At 44.8% G+C, this 19,801-nt stretch overlaps 1 protein-coding gene, 1 long non-coding RNA gene and 1 pseudogene across 6 annotated transcripts in view; 1 reads left to right on the plus strand and 2 right to left on the minus strand.

The window, feature by feature from the left end:
• LOC109029330 (uncharacterized) overlaps positions 1–913 on the minus strand; it is a 30,862-nt gene extending 29,949 nt beyond the window's left edge. For 3 of the 4 annotated variants that reach the window (XR_010130581.1, XR_008670835.2, XR_010130580.1), the window contains exon 1: positions 663–913. This is a non-coding gene — a long non-coding RNA (uncharacterized lncRNA). Of the gene's footprint in view, positions 1–468 lie in introns of all 4 variants that reach the window. The other variant, XR_008670836.2, reaches the window with a different exon arrangement.
• Positions 738–19,801, plus strand: part of RB1 (RB transcriptional corepressor 1) — a 177,712-nt gene continuing 158,648 nt past the window's right edge. The window contains exons 1-2 of one of the 2 annotated variants that reach the window (XM_031001306.2): positions 738–1,226; positions 4,461–4,587. In XM_031001306.2, the coding sequence (XP_030857166.1) occupies positions 1,090–1,226; positions 4,461–4,587 (264 nt within the window). In that variant the 5' untranslated portion in view covers positions 738–1,089. The remainder of the gene's footprint in view (positions 1,227–4,460; positions 4,588–19,801) is intronic. The other variant, XM_055359817.1, reaches the window with a different exon arrangement.
• LOC109029454 (protein phosphatase 1 regulatory subunit 26-like) lies at positions 11,215–17,680 on the minus strand (annotated as a pseudogene).

Here is a 19,801-nt window from a genome sequence, read left to right on the forward strand (position 1 = left end):
CGCTGTTTCTTAGCTAATGCATGCAAGGCTTAAAACCTAGATGACGGGTTGATAGGTGCAGCAAACCTCCATGGCATACGTGTGCCTATGTAACAAACCTACACGTTCTGCACTTGTATCCCGGAACTTAAAGTGAAAAAAAAAAAAGAAAAGAAAGAAAAAGAAAAAAAAGGCTGTTTCTGGGGATTAAATAAGACAATTATGTAAGGTGGCCAGCACAGTTCCTGGTACATAGTAAATGTCAGGCCTGCCTGACAAACTTCTATTCAACAGCTACTGCTCCCCTGAAAATCTTCCTCAGACGTTTCCACGGTGCTTCCCGTTCTTACACCACTACAATCCTTTATTACACTACTATCCGTTCATTCCCCACAGCTCCCTCCCTTCCTTTCCCTAACCAGTGATCCCCAAAAGGCCAGCAAGTGTCTAACATTTTCTATCTTCTAAGTGACTGGTAAAGTTCCGCACCTATCAGCGCTCCAAGTTTGTTTTTGTTTTGGCCGACTTTGCAAAACGGATTGGGCGGGATGAGAGGGGGGGGCGCCGCCCAAGGAGGGAGAGTGGCGCGCCCGCCGAGGGTGCACTAGCCAGATATTCCCTGCGGGGCCCGAGAGTCTTCCCTATCAGACCCCGGGATAGGGATGAGGCCCACAGTCACCCACCAGACTCTTTGTATAGCCCCGTTTAGTGCACCCCGGCCTGGAGGGGGTGGTTCTGGGTAGAAGCACGTCCGGGCCGCGCCGGATGCCTCCTGGAAGGCGCCTGGACCCACGCCAGGTTTCCCAGTTTAATTCCTCATGACTTAGCGTCCCAGCCCGCGCACCGACCAGCGCCCCAGTTCCCCACAGACGCCGGCTGGCCCGGGAGCCTCGCGGACGTGACGCCGCGGGCGGAAGTGACGTTTTCCCGCGGTTGGACGCGGCGCTCAGTTGCCGGGCGGGGGAGGGCGCGTCCGGTTTTTCTCAGGGGACGTTGAAATTATTTTTGTAACGGGAGTCGGGAGAGGACGGGGCGTGCCCCGACGTGCGCGCGCGTCGTCCTCCCCGGCGCTCCTCCACAGCTCGCTGGCTCCCGCCGCGGAAAGGCGTCATGCCGCCCAAAACCCCCCGAAAAACGGCCGCCACCGCCGCCGCTGCCGCCGCGGAACCCCCGGCGCCGCCGCCGCCGCCCCCTCCTGAGGAGGACCCAGAGCAGGACAGCGGCCCGGAGGACCTGCCTCTCGTCAGGTGAGCGAGCAGAGCCGCCGTAGCCTCACGCGGGAAGGGCGCCCCGGGTGTGCGTAGGGCGGGCGCCAAGGCGGCTCGGCGGGGACGCGTCCTCGCCAGGGGCCGGGTCCCGGCGGGAGGAGGCGCCCTCCCTGCCCCCCGCCACCGCGGAGCGTCTGCAGAATGGTGACAGGATTCTGGGGTCTTGGGCGAGGGGTCTCGGCTTCAACTTGACAGGTGTCGGGCGGGTGGGGCTAGGGTCCTGAGCGAAGTGACAGGTGCAGTTCCCTCTTGTGAGGCTCGGAGGCAGAGGATCGTTGCGAGCGTCCATCAGACGCAAAAAATGAAAAATAAAAATACAAAAATGGTGTCTGTGGGAGAGTTTTTCACCAGAGAATTGGAGTACTCCGGTGGTCGTCTGACTTTCTGTTTTGGTTCACGCGATGCAACAGTTGGGAAGTATTTTCTTCCGGGCGTGCACTGCATCTGAAGTCCATTGGTGGGAGAGGCCGACCAGAAAGCCTTGGACAAGAAGCGCAGGGTCCTGAGTGTCCATTGCCCACAGGATACTCGGCTCAGGAGCTTTGCGGCGTTTCCTTAGAACAATAATGCATCGAGGCCTTGGGGACTCAAAGCCATCTGTAGTGATTGATGGAGCGTAACTCTTTAGAGGAACTGATACATGGGCAAAACTTTCATGAGACATTTACCAGAAGTGCTTGAAAGTTTCTAAACTTTTTTTTTTCCTGTTGGATGAACTCTTCTTGCGTGTTAGTCGGCTTCAGCTTGTCTCATTATTTCTTCCATTTTGCCTTTTGACTTTGAACCAGCAAGGATCCTGGTGTCCCCTCTTTTTGCCTTTGTTTTTGGCACAAAATTAGTGGTTCTGTGCGCAAATGGAAATTTTCGTTTTCCCTTATTAAGTGGAATCTAAATTTAAGCAAGTCCATACGAATGCACTAGATCTTGAAGGGAAGTATTTATTGTATTGCAACATCTTACTTTTCTTGATTTTTCTACTTTATGGTTAAATAGCTATGATTGAAAGAGTGTAATTGTCATTATTGTCAGCACTGGTTCTACTTTGAGACTACAAGTTCATTGCAGAGGGAATGGGACTTGTTTCTGTTTTTCACTATTTTCTCTCCCATTCTTGTCTATCACCAAATCCTTTCACCCTCACCCATTTCTTTCCACTCGGTATACACTAACAATTCACGGCAGAAAAGATTGAAGTGGGATTTAGGAAATGGCCCCTGGAAGGCTATTAAAAATTTATATATTTAAATGGACTGTCTTATAGGTCAGTTAAAAACCATATTCGTTAAAAAAAACCAAAATAACAACAACAAAAAATTAAAAACCACGTCTGGGGCATGTTCTGGGAAAAGACATGACTTTAGTTTCTGATTAAATTCTGATGTATCCAATTCTTGCAAATTTCCCTTGGGAAAATGCAGTAATGGCTACTCTAAAGAATTCCATGTTATGCACACAGCTTTGGAAGCATACTCTAATGTAGGGTAACCAGGAATATTGACGTTCTGGCCACTGCTTGGGAAAAAGAGGACTGTTTCTTTCATTTTTTAACTCATTTTATATATTTTAAGTAATGGAACTATAAAAAATTCTCTTATAAGTCAAAACCATACAAGATACAGTCTGTTCTTGATTATCCATACCCACAAAGGGTTTCATTAACATAGACAGTTGAACTCTATAAATTAACCAGCAAGGGTAGAACCACTGCCGTGCAGTCTGATGCTGAGCATCTTGCCTGGAGATGGAATCAGGGCTCAGTCCAACTGCACTTGCAGTGACAGATTCCATTCCTGATTTGAGAGTTGAGATCTTATTTCTGTTGCCTTATCTCTGGCCTGAGTAATGTAGCTGGAAGGGAAACTGTCACTAGGAACAGCATACCACATTCATTGTTGAAATAATCAAAGGTTAATCATGTTTCGAGCTGGGTGTGATGGCGCGTACCTGTAGTCCATGCTACTCAGGAGGCTGAGGCAGGAGGATCACATGAGCTTGGGAGTTGGAGGCCAGCCTGGGCAACAAAGCAAGACCCCAGTCTTTAAAAAAACAAAAAGGCTGACCAGGCATGTTGGCTCATGCCTGTAATGCCAGCACTTTGGGAGGCCAAGCTGGGAAGATTGCTTGAGGCCAGGAGTTTGAGAGGAGCCTGGGCAACAAAACAAGACCCTGTCTCTAAAACAAATTTTAAAAAATTAGCCAGTTGCTGTGGCACACCTGTAGGCTCATCTACTCAGGAGGCTGAGGTGGGAGGATCCCTTGAGCCCAGGAGTTTGAGGCTGCAGTGAGCCATGATTTCACCACTGCACCCCAGCCTGGATGACAGAGTGAAACCCTATTTCAAAACAAGAAAAAAAACAAAAACTAATTATGTTTTGAAGGAGGAATTGGCAGTCTAGAATAGTGGTCAAGGGCATGGATTATAGAGTTAGACTGTTGGGCTCACATGGTGGTTTACCTCTTACCCGCCGAGACCTCAGGTAAGTTCTTTAACTTCTCTGATTTGACAGACATCTGTAAATGTCTACTTTTACAGATGAGAATACTTATCTAAAAGGGCTGATGTCGGGATTCAGTGAAACCATATGTTTAAGGTACTTTCTACAGGATCATAGTAAATACTCAAAAATTATTAATTATTCTTCATACTATTCTTATTAGTAGATAACACATAGAAATTAGATGAATGAAAATGAATTAGCCAACAAGAATTTATTAAATGCTTGTCTTTGTTAAGGGGAAAGGACAAAAATAAGCAGTCGCATCATGTAAGATGTGCTAGTAGGTAGAGAGATATATGAAACATTGATAAGAGAAGACTACAGTTTAACAAAGTCACTGGCGTTGAATTGTATAATATTATCTATGGGTTTTTATCTTTTTGTTGTTATCTTTATCCTATTTTCCCAAACAGCTTTAGCTATTACATTTACTTTCCTTCACAGAAGTGTTTTGCTGCTTTGAAGTATATTTGACTTACCATGCAAGCAAATATTTTTCACTGTGTGGTATCCTTATTTTGGAATGACCATGAAAAAGATAATCATATGTTTAAATTTGAAGTGTAATTTTTTTCTAAGATAAAATAAGATCTTACAGTATTTAATAATGTTCTTTTTCACAGTAGTGTTATGTGCAAACTATTGAAACAAGTGTGTACTGAATCAATTTGATTTATAAGTATATGCCAATTATATGATTATTTTCATTTGGTAGGCTTGAGTTTGAAGAAACAGAAGAACCTGATTTTACTGCGTTATGTCAGAAATTAAAGATACCAGATCATGTCAGAGAGAGAGCTTGGTTAACTTGGGAGAAAGTTTCATCTGTGGATGGAGTATTGGTAAGGATTTTCTTAAAACGTTTTGAAATTTTTTTTTCTCATTTTAAAAACAACTTCAAATCACTATACAAAAATTGAAAGATAGAAAAATATAAAGACAATAAAAGCTAATAATAATTCCATTACCCAGAGGAAATTTACCTCTGCTAACATTAAAAATGTTTGAGGCCGGGCATGGTGGTTCATGCCTATAATCCTACCACTTTGGGAGGCTGAGGCGGGTGGATTGCCTGAGCTCAGGAGTTTGAGACCAGCCTGGGCAACATGGTGAAACCCTGTCTCTACTAAAATACAAAAAAAAAAAAAAAATTAGCAGGGTGTGGCATGCGCCTATAGTCCCAGCTATTTGGGAAGCTGAGGCAGGAGAATTGCTTGAACCCAGGAGGTGGAGGTTACAGTGAGCCGAGATCGTGCCACTGCACTCCAGCCTGGCAACAGAGCGAGAGTCTGTCTCAAAAAAAAAAAAAAAGTTTGAAAAAAATCCCTCCATAAATGCCTCCCACCAAACTATTTTAAAGCAGGTCTTAGTTATATTTTATTCACTATGATACAAGGACTTTTAAAAAAACACCGCCATACCTTATAAAATAATTTTTATACCTTCTAATATGCAATCAGTGTTCAGATTTCCTGACTGACTCAGAATTAGTTTTGTTAGAATTCAGGATCTTGGAAATATTTTGATATATTCCTTTCATTTTTTCTTTGCGTAAGTATATATGTATATGTTTAATAAAAGTAGCAAATAATTACTAGAGTTTTATATGTACTGGGGCAATAGTATAAGAATTTTACATAGCCGGGCATGGTGGTGTGTGCCTGTAGTCCCAGCTACTTGGGAGGCTGAGGTGGGACGATCACTTGAACCTGGGAGGTGGAGGTTACAGTAAGCCAAGATCGCACCACTGCACTCCAGCCTGGGCAACAGAGGAAGACCCTGTTGCAAAAAAAATAAATAAAAATAAGGCTGGGCGTGGTGGCTCAAACCTGTAATCCCAGCACTTTGGGAGGCCCAGGCAGGTGATCACTTGAGGTCAGGAGTTCTAGACCAGCCTGGCCAACATGGTGAAACCCCATCTCTACTAAAAATACAAAAATTAGCCAGGCATGGTAGCAGATGCCTGTAATCTCAGCTACTTGGGAGGGTGAGGCAGGAGAATTGCTTGAACCCGGGAGGCAGAGGTTGCAGTGAGCCGTGATCATGCCACTGCACTCCAGACTAGGCAACAGAGAAGACTCCATCTCAAAAAAACAAAAAACAAAAGAAACCCAGAACTTTACAAATCTACGAATAACTCATTTAAAAATCATTGAGATATGAAATATAAAATCTTTTTTTATGTGTAAAATGTGAAATGTTCATTTAACAGATGAAGACACTTAGAGTGAGGTTGAGTAACTTGACCAAGGTCCCTAGGAAATAAGATCTCAAATATAAATTTGAGATTATACATGTAGTTATGTATAGTTACATGTAGTTACACATAGTTTTGTATTTTCCTGTTTTTTTCTCATATGAGCATTTTCTTATTAAAGTTTTTTTGTAATATAGTTTCTAGTGATAGTATAATATTTTAGCTATTGGATGTATTTTAATTTGTTAACTCTTACTGGATATTTGGGTTTTTCCCAACTTTTTGATGCTATAAAATAATGTAATAAACATTTGTATTCGTAAGAATAATGCCTGGCACAAAGTGAGTCCTTGATAACTTGTTAAATAAATTAATGAATGAATCTCTGATTATTTTATTAGAATAAATTCTTATAAGTTGAATTACTAAATCAAAAGCTATGAACATTTTTATGACTCTTGATGATTATTGCTAGATTACACTTCAGACAGATACTTTTAATGAATTTACTTTCTCAACATAGTAGTATAAGAGTATATATCTGTTTTTACTGATCTGATTAACACAGCGGAATGTGTTTATGTATGTCCTATAAGAAAATTGTTTAAAACCATTAAATAAAATCTCTGGCAGTAAAAAGGAGAAAACAAGTGTCATGATTTCCAAAGAATTGAACATAGTCTCACATTTCTTATGTAAAAAGAGAGGAATACTGAAGTATCTTGAATGTATGACTTGGGTATTATAATCCCCAGGCATCTAATGTATATTTTAACTGACTTGGGTACTTCATGTACAAAGCTGTTTTTGTGCATATACAATTAAATGGGATCAGAGCTCCTTCACTTTTCTCTTCCTAAAATACTAGATTTTTAGTGTTCAGAAATTTTGGAAGGGATAGCTGATTATAAAGAGCATTAGTGAATATACATACTGTAGTTTTCAATTTATAAGTGCATTGTGTTCCAAATCTGTTTGCAAGTTTGATATAGTAGTTAGGTTTCCAGCCTAGTTCACATAACTTATTTTTTTTTGTACTAAACTATAACAATAATAGTTTTAACAGTAGAGGCTCTTTTGAGCTTCAGAATTGAATACATATATAAGCAAATGTTACTGCTTTATTACCCTTTTTCATCCTGGCTTTGTCTCTACCTTCCCTGGGAACTGGCCCAGTTTGAATCTTATTTCCTAATGGAGCTCATCATGGGGACTAGGATGTGTGAAATTATTTATGGCTAGGTACTGGAGGAAGGTAAGAAAGGAATTTCATGTTATTTTTGGGATTTGAGGTGTGCTTTTGAAGGGTATGACGGAAGATGATGTCCTGTTGTCCTGCTGTAAATCAACAGACTTTTCCTTGAAATATGATTTTAAGTTAGAGTTACGTTTTTGAGGGTTGGCCTGAGAATTTAACCTTCATTTATGTAATAATATCTAAGGGAGAATGTGATACAGTGTGTTCTAAGAAGCAAATGTAATGACAGAATAAATGTGTTTCCAGTGCAGCTATTCTAGTGGCAGTTGTCTGTCTTCTTTGAAACAAGAGGAGGAATATTGTCAAAAAGGAAACCCTTTTTAACAATAGAAAGTAGGTGATGTTTATTGGGTTAGAGGATGGGTTAAGAGCAAGGATTAAGAGTCAAACAGATATACCATGTCCGAACTCCATTATCTTGAACATGTTATCTACAGTTTTCAAGCCTTAGTTTTCTTATCTGTAAAAGGGACTGACAATAATTTCTGGATCTTGGAGTTATGTGCAGATTAAATAAATTAATGCATATAAAGCTCTTATTAGAGTCAATGAGTGTGTATATTAGGTCTTGCAAACAGAATAATTTTACTTAAGAAATACCCCAGAAAATTTTATCATTAATGTATTTTTTTTAGGAGAACTTAGGATATCATTTAAAATAGTTACAATTTTAAATGCATTGTAGTGATTTTGATGTAGTAATGTTTGTTAAAATTCTTATTTTTAAGTACTTTAGCATCAGAAAAGTTGTTTATGCATACATGAAAGCATATATTAATCCCTTTAAAGGAAAAGTTTGTGGTATTTTGTCTAGAAAAGTGTTTTCTTTTTTTAAAATAAATATTTAGTAAAGTGTAATAATAAAGATTAGCTTTGTTCATAAGGTTAGATTGTATTTATGCTGATTATAGCATATGAATAGGACTTTCCATTAAGAAATTGGCTAAGGTGCTGTTCATATTGTGACTTAAGGTGAATCAGCTGTTAGAATTTTGGTTTACTTTCTGCATCTTGATTGGTAGTGTGGTAGAATGGAAAATGCCTTGGACCTCAAGGCAGAAAACTTTGGTTGTAATTATATTGTAGCTATATGATTTTAGGCAAATTGGTTAATTCTGTGAGTCTCAGTTTGCTCACCTGTAAGGCAGAAATAATGCCTGAATGTGAACCTCATAGGCTTTTTGTTATACATACTTATATATGTATATGAAATGTATGATATACATATCTCAAAGAGCTTTGGGATATATTGCTCTTGATAATAGAACCACTTACTTATTTTTATGATATGGTGGTTATATTTTAAATAAATACAGTCATGCGTTGCTTAACAATGGGAACACATCTGAGAAATGCGTCATTAGGTGATTTCATTGTTGTGTGAACATCATAGCATGTACTTACACAAACCTGGATGGTATAGCCTATGACACACCTATGCTGTGTGGTATATAGCATGTTGCGCCTAGTCTGCAAATGTGTACAGCATGTTACTGTACTGAACATTGTAGGCAATTGTAACACAATGGTAAGTATTTGTATATCTATACATAGAAAAGGTACAGTAGATCATCCATATCCTTACTGATTTTCTTTCTATGTGTTTTACTAATTATTGAGGGAGAAATATGAAGCCTCCAACTATAATTAGAATGGCCCTTTTAAATTCTGTTTTTTATTAATGTATTTTTTATTTTATTTTATTTTGAGACGGAGTCTTGCTGTGTCGCCCAGGCTGGAGTGCATGGCATGATCTCGGCTCACTGCAACCTCCGCCTCCCGGGTCCAAGCGATTCTCCTGCCTCAGCCTCCCGAGTAGCTGGGATTATAGGCATGCGCCACCACACCCGGCTAATTTTTGTATTTTTAGTAGAGACGGCGTTTCACCGTGTTGGTCAGGCTGGTCTCGAACTCCTGACCTCATGATCTGCCCTCCTCGGCCTCCCAAAGTGCTGGCATTACAGGCGTGAGCCACTGTGCCTGGCCTTTATTAGTGTATTTTAAAGCTTTATCCTTGGGTGCATACAAGTTTAGAATTTCTATGCCTTTTAGGTAAATTGGTACCTTTATCATTATGTAATGTGCTTTTTTATCCAAATTTATATCTTTTGTTCTGCAGTGTCCACATATCCATTCCACTTTTCTTGTGATCACTCTTTACAATGTGTATCGTTTACCTTCATTTTGATTTTAACCTATTTCTTTTTTATATTTAAATGGATTTTTGTTGTTTTGTAATCAGCATTCATTAAAAATTTTTAGCTGAATACTTTTTACTTTTGTTAGGGTTCCCTGTGTCTCTTCCTTTCATGTTGTGCCACAGATGAGCCATTATTTATATCTTTTCTCTCACTGGAGGTTCCTTTTTTTAGGGGAAATTAAATAATCTGAAATATAAGGAAAGGATATGTTGATTTCAAGAAAGGTTATGTTTTTGTTTCTTATCTGGCTTGTTCTTATTGTGAGGGTGGGAGCAATACTCTTTGCAGCTTTCTGCATTCTAGGAAGAAGTGGAATTTTACACTACCATTTGCTTTCTTTACAGGTTTACCTTGGTATTCAGTGTCTGTCCATAGGACTAATTAAAACTATACCAGACTCCTTCTATTTTAAACCTATCCGTTCAGTCTCAAGTTATCTTCTTGCATTGCCTCTCACATCTGTCCCTTCATTTCTTTTACCAGCAGTGCTTGGTTTTTACTGTTTGCTTTGGTTTTAATTTCCTTTTTTTTTTTAATTTCAGAAGGTGGAAGCTTATGTCATTGACTTGAGAATTTTTTATGCATGTTTTAGTGCCTCTTTCTGACTAGTCTCTTCTTTTCTCCATCCAATCCATCCTGTGCCTGATTTTTAGAAAAGACTGGTTTACAGTTTGCCCCTTTTGCTTTAAAATTTATTTTTCATTGTTACAACCCACTCTCAGAAGCCTCCATTGTAACACCCTCCCATGCTCCCACCACCATTATGAAGAAGTAAAGTCCAAACTTTCTCAGTATTTGTAGTTCTTCATGGTCTGTGCTTTAACCTTCCTTCCAGTCTTATTTTTTATTTCCATTGTTGGCCCCCAATGCCTGTGTTCTCTTCCCTTCCATATGAATCTTCCATATGAATATGATAGTATTCATATTCATGCGATCTCCCCTTTTTTTGGAATACCCTTCTTTTTTCTTTTAGCCTAAATTCTGTTTTTAAGATGCAATTAAAGCTTCTCCTTTATGCATATCTCTTATAAGATATATTATTTGCAGACTTTTCCCCCCATTCTTTGAGTTGCCTTTTCACTTTCTTGATGATGTCATTTTCAGTGTAGGATTTTAATTTTGATGAAGTCCAGTTTTCTATTTTTTTTTTTGGTGTTTTTTTTTTTTTGGTTGCTTGGGCTTTTGATGTTGTATCTAAGAAGGCCTTGACTAACCCAAGGTCATGAAGACTTATTCTGTGCTTTCTTCTAAAAGTCATATGGTTTTTAGTTCTTGTAAGTCTTGGGGTTTTTTTTTTTTTTTGAGTTAATTTTTGTGTATGATGTGAGGAAGAGGTCTAACTCCAGTCTTTTGAATGTGGATATCCAGTTGTCTCTGCACCACTTATGGAAAAGACTATTCTTTCTTCATTGAGTTGTTTTGGTGCCCTTGTTGAAAATCAGTTGACTATAAAAACCAGGGTTTATTTCTGGAGTCTCAGTTCTATTCCATTGCTCTGTATGTTTATTCTTTTTTTTTTTTTTTTTTTGAGACGGAGTCTCGCTCTGTCGCCCAGGCTGGAGTGCGGTGGCACAATCTGGGCTTGCTGCAAGCTCCGCCTCCCGGGTTCATGCCATCCTCCTGCCTCAGCCTCCCAAGGAGCTGGGACTACAGGTGCCTGCCACCACGCCTGGCTAATTTTTCTGTATTTTTAGTAGAGACGGGGTTTCACTGTGTTAGCCAGGATGGTCTCGATCTCCTGACCTCATGATCTGCCCGCCTCGGCCTCCCAAAGTGCTGGGATTACAGGCGTGAGCCACCGCGCCTGGCCGTATGTTTATTCTTATGATAGTACCATACTGTTTTGTAGTATGTTTTATAGCTTTGTAGTATGTTTTGAAATAGGGAAGTGTGAGTTCGACAACTTTGGTTTTCTTTTTCAAGATTACTTTTGTTACTGTTGGTGCTTGAATTTCCATGTGAATTTTTAGGATCAATTTGTCAATTTCTGTTTTAAAAAAAGGCAGCTGGGATTTTGATAGGGATTATGTTGGATCTGTAGATCAATTTGCAGAATATTGCATTCTTAACAACATGAGGTCTTCAGATGCATGCATATGGAATGTCTTTTCATTTAAGTCTTCTTTAATTTCTTTCACCAGTGTTTTCAGTTTTCAGAGTATAAATCTTACTAAATATTTATTCTTGGTGATATTATTATAAATGGAATTGTTTTCTTTCCTTTTTGGCTTATTCATTGTAGGTGGATAGAAATAAAATCTATTTTTTTTGGATAAGAGCAGCTAAAATCAGTTGGGCGCAGAGGCTCACGCCTGTAATCTTAGTACTTTGGGAGGCCGAGGTGGGTGGATCACTTGAGGTCAGGAATTTGAGACCAGCCTGGCCAACATGGTGAAACCCTGTCTCTACTAAAAATACAAAAAATTAGCTGGGTGTGGTGGCATGCGCCTGTAGTCCCAGCTACTCTGGAGGCTGAGGCAGGAGAATCGCTTGAACCCGGGAGGCGGAGGTTGCAGTGAGCCGAAGTCGTGCCACTGCACTCCAGCCTGGGCAAAAAAAAAAAAAAAGAAAAAGCAGCTAAAGTCTATGTATTTAACAAAAATCTCTAATACAGTACTATTTTATTTATTATAGTCCTCATGTTGTATATTAGATCTCCGGACTTGTTCATCCTATGTATTTGCTACTTCGTATCCTTTGAACTACATCTTTTCAAAGGATGAAATTGGGTAATGTGATGCCTCTAGCTTTGGTCTTTTTGTGTAGGGTTGCCTTGGCTATTCATATTCAGGCTCTTTTTCAGTTCCATATGAATTTTAAAATAGTTTTTTTTTTCTTTTTCCTAATTCTGTGAATAATGTCATTGGTAGTCTGATAGGAACAGCATTGAATCTGTAAATTGCTTTGGGCAGTGTGGCCATTTTAATGATATTGATTCTTCTTATCCATGAGCATGGAATGTTTTTCCATTTGTTCATGTCATCTCTGATTTATTTGAGCTGTGTTTTGTAATTCTTGTAGAGAGCTTTCACCTCCCTAGGTAGCTGTATTCCTAGATATTTTATTCTTTATTGTGGCTATTGTGAGTGGGTTGCATTCTTGATTTGGCTCTCAGCTTGGGTATTGGTACGTAGGAATGCTAGTGATTTTTGTACATTGATTTTATATCCTGAAACTTTGCTTATCAGCTGAAGAAACTTTTGAGCAGAGACTATGGGATTTTCTAGGTGTAAAATCATCATCTGCAAACAGGAATAGTTTGACTTCCTTTTTTCTTATTCGGATGCTCTTTATTTCCTTCTCTTGTCTGATTGCTGTGGCTAGGACTTCCAATACCATGTTGAATAGGAGTGGTGAGAGAGAGCATCCTTATTTTGTTCTGCCTTTCAAGGGGAATGCTTTCAACTTTTGCCTCTTAAGTATGATGTTGGCTATGGATTTGTCATAGATGGCTCTTATTATTTTGAAGTATGTTCCTTCAATGCCTAGTTTGTTGAGCTATATACCACACTTTCTTTATCCACTAATCGGCTGATGGGCACTTCAGTTGATTCCATACTTTTGCAGTTGTGAATTGTGCTGCAATAAACAAGTGCAGGTTTCTTTTTGATATTATGACTTCTTTTATTTTGGGTAGATACCCAGTAGTGGGATTGCTGGATCGAATGGTTGATCTGCTTCTAGTTCTTTGAGAAATCCTCATACTATTTTCCATAGAGGTTGTGCTAATTTACATTTCCACCAACAGCGTATAAGCATTCCCTTTTCACTGCATCCTCGCCAACATCTATTGTTTTTTTACTTTATTTTCCATATAAAAAGGGGTTTATTTAGATGTTAGAATCATCTAGTGATTGAGAAAGATTGGACATGAATCCACCCAGGCCCGGGGCTGAGCTGCAGAGCAGCCGCTGACATCCGCGGGGATTTCACATGCAACAGGGAGCTCTCACGTGCTTGCTGGCCATTGTGCTTCAAATGGTTTTTTCCAGCGGACGGCTGTGACTGCAGTTTTCAAATGTGCTCTGGCCTCCAAGGACCAGGGGGGCGGTGGGGGGCGGGGGTGTCCTCTGTATAAAAAGTGCTGTCCTGCGAGCTTCCCGACGGACACTTTGGGGCATCTGAGCGATTCCCGGGGAGGGCAGCTCTGCCTTCCTCAGGTACCACTGCAGCCACCGACGGACATTCTCACCAGCAATCAACCAAAAAACATCAGAGTCTCTGTGAACTTGGCTGCGATGATAAGAACCAAATGTTTTCTAATCTAAGACTTGTATGCAGAACACAGGAAATTGCAATTAGGAACACCCTACAAAATTGAACAACAGTATTTTCTAAAAATATTTTTTACATCACTTTAAATAATTTACAGAAAGCTACAGAAATCATATTTACCAGGACACATCTGTTAAATAAAAGCATTGTTTCATGTTGGTGTACGTCTATACAGGGCTATGTATAACCGACTCCTGTTTCCCCTGCCTGCAACCACAGAACCATCACACACACACACACACACACACACACACACACACACACACACACACACACACACACACACACACACACACACACACGGATACATGCACAGATACGCCCCTTTCCACAAATGCACGGAAACCGGGACGCAAACCCACAACTCGAGGGCTTAGACCTTCACTGCTGAGCTGCCGCCACTGTCCTCCGTGCGCGGAGTGTCGCTGAAGTCACTGGCGTCACTGCCCAAGGCGTCCCCGCCCAAGGCGTCCTGGTCCTGGTCGTCCCTATCGATGACCCTTCGTCAATACCTCAGGTCTAAAATGCTTTCCTCCGAGCCCGAGTTCCTCCTGTCGGGCAAACTCAGCCCTGTCTGTGCCTTGCTGCTTGGCCAGGGCCCGCCGTCCTTCTTCGCCAGCAAGTGTGGGCTTCCAAAGACAGGGCTGGGCCCGGCCTGGGCCTCCCTGAAGGCAGAGAAGGACGGGCCCTGCGGAGGCAGCCCCATGTCGGGCTGAAGAGGCTGGCCTGCCTGCCCCCCTGGGAGACACCCTTTCCAAAATGGAAGAGCTGGGTGGACAGCGCGGGGAGAAGCCCGCAAGGGGTAGGCTGGGCAGGCCCCAGGCGGGGGCCTCGGACCCCTTGTCTTTCCCGCTCCGGATGCCCCGCCTCCACTCCGCATCTCTACCTTCCGAGCGCAGCGCGCACGGGTTCCGGTGGGTGAAGTCGCTAGAGGGCAGGGTGTGGTCAGCCTGGGCTCCAGAGTCCCTCTCAGCTTCCTGGCTAGGGGTCAGGAAGCCCCGGCTCCCGCAGCCCATGTGAAAGGTCCCCCCAAGCACCTCCGGCCTCGGTGCCCGCTGTGGCACTGCTGGGCAGCTGAACAAAAGCACTTTTGGCAGCATGCTCGGCCCCTCGTGAGCGCTGGTCTTTCTGAATGTAAACATTTCTCCTGCTCGCTGAGAGCCCCTTGGCGGAGACACTGCCACTGGTGCTCCTGGGCGGTGCCGGATCCCCTTGGGCGGGAGCAGCGGGGAGCCCCTTTCTGCCCTGGCTGAACAGGTCGGCTGTGCCCTGTGCTCCAGCGCTCTCTGCACCTCATGGCCCTTCTGCCGGCTGTGGGACCCCCCTGGCCCACTGGCTCCGCGTGCACACGCCAGGCGGTGGGGCCCGCTCCTTCCTGCACAGCAACTCTGGCCTGAATGAGCCCCACTTCCCGAGAGCAGCAGGGCCCTCTGCCTGAACTTCTGAACTGCTCGCTGACTCCTTGGCCTTTTCCGCCAAAAACTTACTAATCTACAGTTCGATGCTCTCGTCACTGTCCACTGAACTCCTGTCGTCAGACAGGGAGCCGGGGCTGGGAGCTGGGCCCTGGCATTCCCTGGGGAAATGGATTCCCTTCAGAGGCGGAGGCAGAGGCGCATCCCCTCACTCGGAAGGCCGGGGCCGTGTCCTGGCTCCTGACGCCCTCCTGCTTCGTCTTCTCTGCCATACTGCCACAGACACTGGGAGGTTTGTTCCCTGGACCCTCGCCGCTGTCTCTCTTGGACTTGGAGAGTCAGCTATTAAGCATCGGCGGGCTTCTGTCTTTCCAGTCTCTTGGGAGCCCGCCCAGCTGCTCCAGGAAGTGCGTCTGGGCAGTGCTGAACCTGACCTTCTGCACGCAGCCCTGGGTTCCCTGCACCTCTTCTTGAGCTTTCGCTTGGACCTTAAGTCCTTGATGGCCGTGTGCAGGTCCTCGTCACTGTCCAGGGAGCTGCTCTTGTCTTCGGAGCTCTCCTTCTAGTCCAGGTGCCTCACCTCGTCTGTCTTACCCTGGCCCTGCGTCATGCGAGTGTCGCCGGGCCCCTTGGCTGCGCCCTCCCCTCCCGGGACCTCGCTGGCTTTGCCCTGGAGCGGCAGGTCCCGCCCCTCATGGCCGGGCACGGCTCACGCCTGGCTGTGGTCGGCATCCTGGCCACCATCTTTCACCACCTCCCGCATTTTCTTGGGCGTGGACGGCCTCATGGCATGGCCGCCGCCTCTACGTTTCCTTTTGCAGCTCAGCGGCGGGTCCGGTGTTTTAGAGAGGGGGGCCTTGGGGCCACTGGTCTGGCTGTTGGGGCCAGGCGGTGAAAGTGGGCCCTGGGCAGCCTGCGAGCAGCTCTCACCTCTGGCCAGCAAACTCCCCGACTATGCCTTGAGGGTCAAAACGTCTGCATTTCCTGATCGATGCTGTCGTCGCTGTCCACGGAGCTACTGTCGCCGTCAGAGCGGGAAGGCACGTTCGGGGAGAGAAGCGTGGGCTTGCAGACAGGGACCTGTTGCTGCCTTACATGGGGGCCGGCAGGGTAGTCTTGGAAATGCCCAAGATTGCTTCCGCGCGCGTCAGTTCAGCGGACGTGTCTGCCTGGCACGAGGACCGTTCTACAAACTCGTTCCTGGAAGCCGGGCTCGCTGGAGGTGGAGCTTTGGTTTCCTTCGGGAGCTTGTGGGGAATGGTCAGCGTCTAGGCACCCCGGGCAAGGGTCTGTGGCCTTGGTGGCCACTGGCTTCCTCTAGCTGGGTGTTTTCCTGTGGGTCTCGCGCAAGGCACTTTTTTGTAGCGCTGCTTGTGCTGTGTGCAGGAGGGTCAGGCGTCCTCTCTCCTCCCGGCGCTGGGCCCTCTGGGGCAGGTCCCCGTTGGCCTCCTTGCGTGTTTGCCGCAGCTAGTACACCTGGATGGCCTCCTCAGTGCCGTCGTTGCTGCTGGAGTCTGACGCCTCGGGCGCCTGCGCCGCACTCGTGACTTGCTTTCCCCTTCTCAGGGCGCCAGCGCTCCTCTTGACCCCGCTTTTATTCTGTGGTGCTTCTGAAGGGCTGCAGGGGCTGCTGGCTTCGGGCTGCCCTTGTTCTCCTGCTTGGTCGTGACCCTGGACTTGAGGCTTCTGGGCTGCACGTTCGTCTTTGCTAACCGGGGAGGTTTGCGAAAGGCGAACTCTTTATGGGCGCCCCTCAGACCCTGCCGATGCGCCACCTTTGTGGCTAGCTCTTCGTGGGATTTCAAGAGTGACTTGGTCGAATTTTCGTTTGGTTCTGGTTTTTTATCTATTGACCCCATCAAATTTTTGGGTCGCATGCTATCTCTTCTCATTCAGAAGCTGTTCTATTTCCGCCTTAATGCTCTGCTCGAAGGAGTCGTTGCTGCTCGCGCTGACCGGGAAAGCGGAACCCTAGTCCTCACTGGATCTCACCTGGCTGCCAGGGCCACCACCTGAGCCAGGTACAACTTTTGGGGGGACACACGGAAGTCGGGGCACTGCCGTGAGATAGTTCTGGCTTACATCTACTGCCACCGCCTGCAGCCCTGGAAGGCTGGGCTGCGCCTGGCTGGCCCCTGCCAGCCCCGGGCTGTACGGCTCCACTCTTTGCCTTTAGGTACTCCCGGATGGCTTCCCCAATGTCCCGGTCCACGGAATCATCATTGAATCTAGCACCAACGGGCCAAAGTCTGCAGTTTCCTCCTCCCTCATGGGGTCAAAGTCAGCAACAAGACCACAGGCAGGCAATGCGGGCTGCTCTTTGTGCACGGTGGGCTTGGCAGCTGGCTTGGCGTCTGCCCTGTGGCCCCTCTGTGCAGCGCGCGCAGCGCGCTCATCGCTGGTGCCCCGAGCAGCCCCGCTGCGCTGCAGCGTGCCGATGAGCATCTGCACCCGGGCGCTCACCGACACGCTCTCCACGCCTTCGTCAGCCTCCGAGAAGCACCCGGGGAACCTAAAGCTCCCTGGTGGGCCAAAGGCCTCCCATTTGGACTGGGGAGCAACCCCTGGAGTAGCGTTCCTGAGAAACATTCTAGCAGACAGGGAGGGACGCGCAGAGGGACGACGCTTTATTTCTCTGCCAGCTTCATATACTCAAAAGGTTGGCAGCGGGGCGTGGTGGCTCACGCCCGTAATCACAGCACTTTGAGAGGCCGAGGCGGGCGGATCGCGAGGTCAGGAGTTTGAGACCCGCCTGGCCAACATACTGAAACCCCGTCTCTACTAATAATACAAAAATTAGCCGGGCGTGGTGGTGTGAGCCTGTAGTCCCAGCTACTCGTGAGGCAGAGGCCAGGGAATCGCTTGAAGCCGGAAGGTGGTGGTTGCAGTGAGCTGAGATCGCGCCACTGCTCTCCAGCCTGGGTGACAGAGTGAGACTCCGTCTCAAAAAAGCGAAAAAAAAAAAAAGAGTGGCAAGTGGTGCCCATGAGATAAAGTCTGCAAATGCTTCTTTGCAGTTTAAAAAGGACGACGACTATAAACCCAGGATCAGGACGACGTTACGCGTAGATTTATTCTTGACCTGACCAACAAGCTCTTGAAATTCTCTTTGCAACCAGGTCGACTGTGAAACTGCAGCCAGTGTCCCCAAACGCCCCAAGGATAAGGCCTTCATCACTCCGACGCATCCTCTCTCTGCTTTTTAAATAGACTTTTGACTCGGCCCGGCCCCCTGCCACCCGCCGCGCGGACCCTGCCTGCGCTTGCGTCCCGCGTCCCGCATCCGGGGGGAGGCGGCGAGCCCGGGTCTCTGGGGCTGGCCCATTTAGTTAGTTTTGTTTTTGTTGCATTTGCTTTTGGTGACACTCCCTTTTTGATATTCCACGTATAAATGAGGCAATAATTTTCTTTCTATGTCTGCTTATTTCACTTAGCATAATGGTCTCCCTGTCCACCTCGGCTCCCGCGCGGGGAGGAGGGGCAAGGGCCTCCGCCCGGGCCCCGCCTCCCCGTGCGCCGCTGCCACCGCCCCGCACCTTTTTTTGACTTTTTAATAATGCTCATTCTGACTGTGATAAGGTGGTATCTCATTATGGTTTTAATTGGTATTTCCCTTGTGATTGGTGATGTTGAGTATTTTTCATGTTTGTTGGCCATTTGTGTATCTTCTTTTGAAAAATGTCCGTTTGGCTGGGCGCGGTGGCTCACGTCTGTAATCCTAGCACTTTCGGAAGCCAAGGCGGGTGGATCACCTGAGGTCAGGAGTTCGAGACCAGCCTGGCTAACATGGTGAAACTCCGTGTCTACTAAAAACACAAAAATTAGCTGGGCGTGGTGGCATGCGCCTGTAATCCCAGCTACTCTCGAGACTGAGGCAGGAGAATGGCATGAACCCAGGAGGCGGAGGTTGCAGTGAGCCAAGGTTGCGCCATTGCACTCCAGCCTGGACGACAGGAGTGAAACTGCATTGCAAAAACAACAACAAAAAAATCCATTCATCTAGTTTGTCCACTTTTTAACAGGATTATTTGTTTTCTTCTTGCTGATTTTCTTGAGTTTCTTGTAGATTCTGGATCCTTTGTTGGATGTATAGTTTGTAAATATTTTCTCCCATTCTGAGGGTTGTCTGTTTTCTCTGTTGATTATTTCTTTTGCTATGCAGAAACTTTTTAGTTTAAGTCCCATTTACTTAGTTTTGTTTTTGTTGCATTTGTTTTTGGTGACACCCCCTATTTTTTAGATTGCACATATAAATGAGATCATGCAATAATTTTCTTTCTGTGTCTGCTTATTTCACTTAGCATAATGGCCTCCATGTCCACCTGTGTTGTGGCAAGTGACAGGATCACCTTTCTTTTTATGGCTGAATAATATTCCATTGTTTATATATACTACATTTTGTTTATCCACTTGTCTGTTGACAGACACATAGGTTGTTTCCATATTACTTAGCTGTATATAGAAATACAGGTGGTTTTTGTATGTTGATTTTGTACTCTGAAAACTTGGTGAACTAATTTATTAGCTTCAATAGTTTCTTAGTGAATTCCTTAGGATTTTCTAGATGTAAAATAATGTCATTTGCAAATAGAGATAGTTTTACTTCTTCCTTTAAAATCTGGATACCTTTTATTTCTTTTTCTTGCCTAATTGCTTTGTCTAAAATCTCCAATAGAATGTTGAATAGAATGATGAGAAGGACATTGTTGT

Source organism: Gorilla gorilla, chromosome 14, assembly GCF_029281585.2.
Source record: "Gorilla gorilla gorilla isolate KB3781 chromosome 14, NHGRI_mGorGor1-v2.1_pri, whole genome shotgun sequence".
Classification (NCBI taxonomy): domain Eukaryota; kingdom Metazoa; phylum Chordata; class Mammalia; order Primates; family Hominidae; genus Gorilla; species Gorilla gorilla.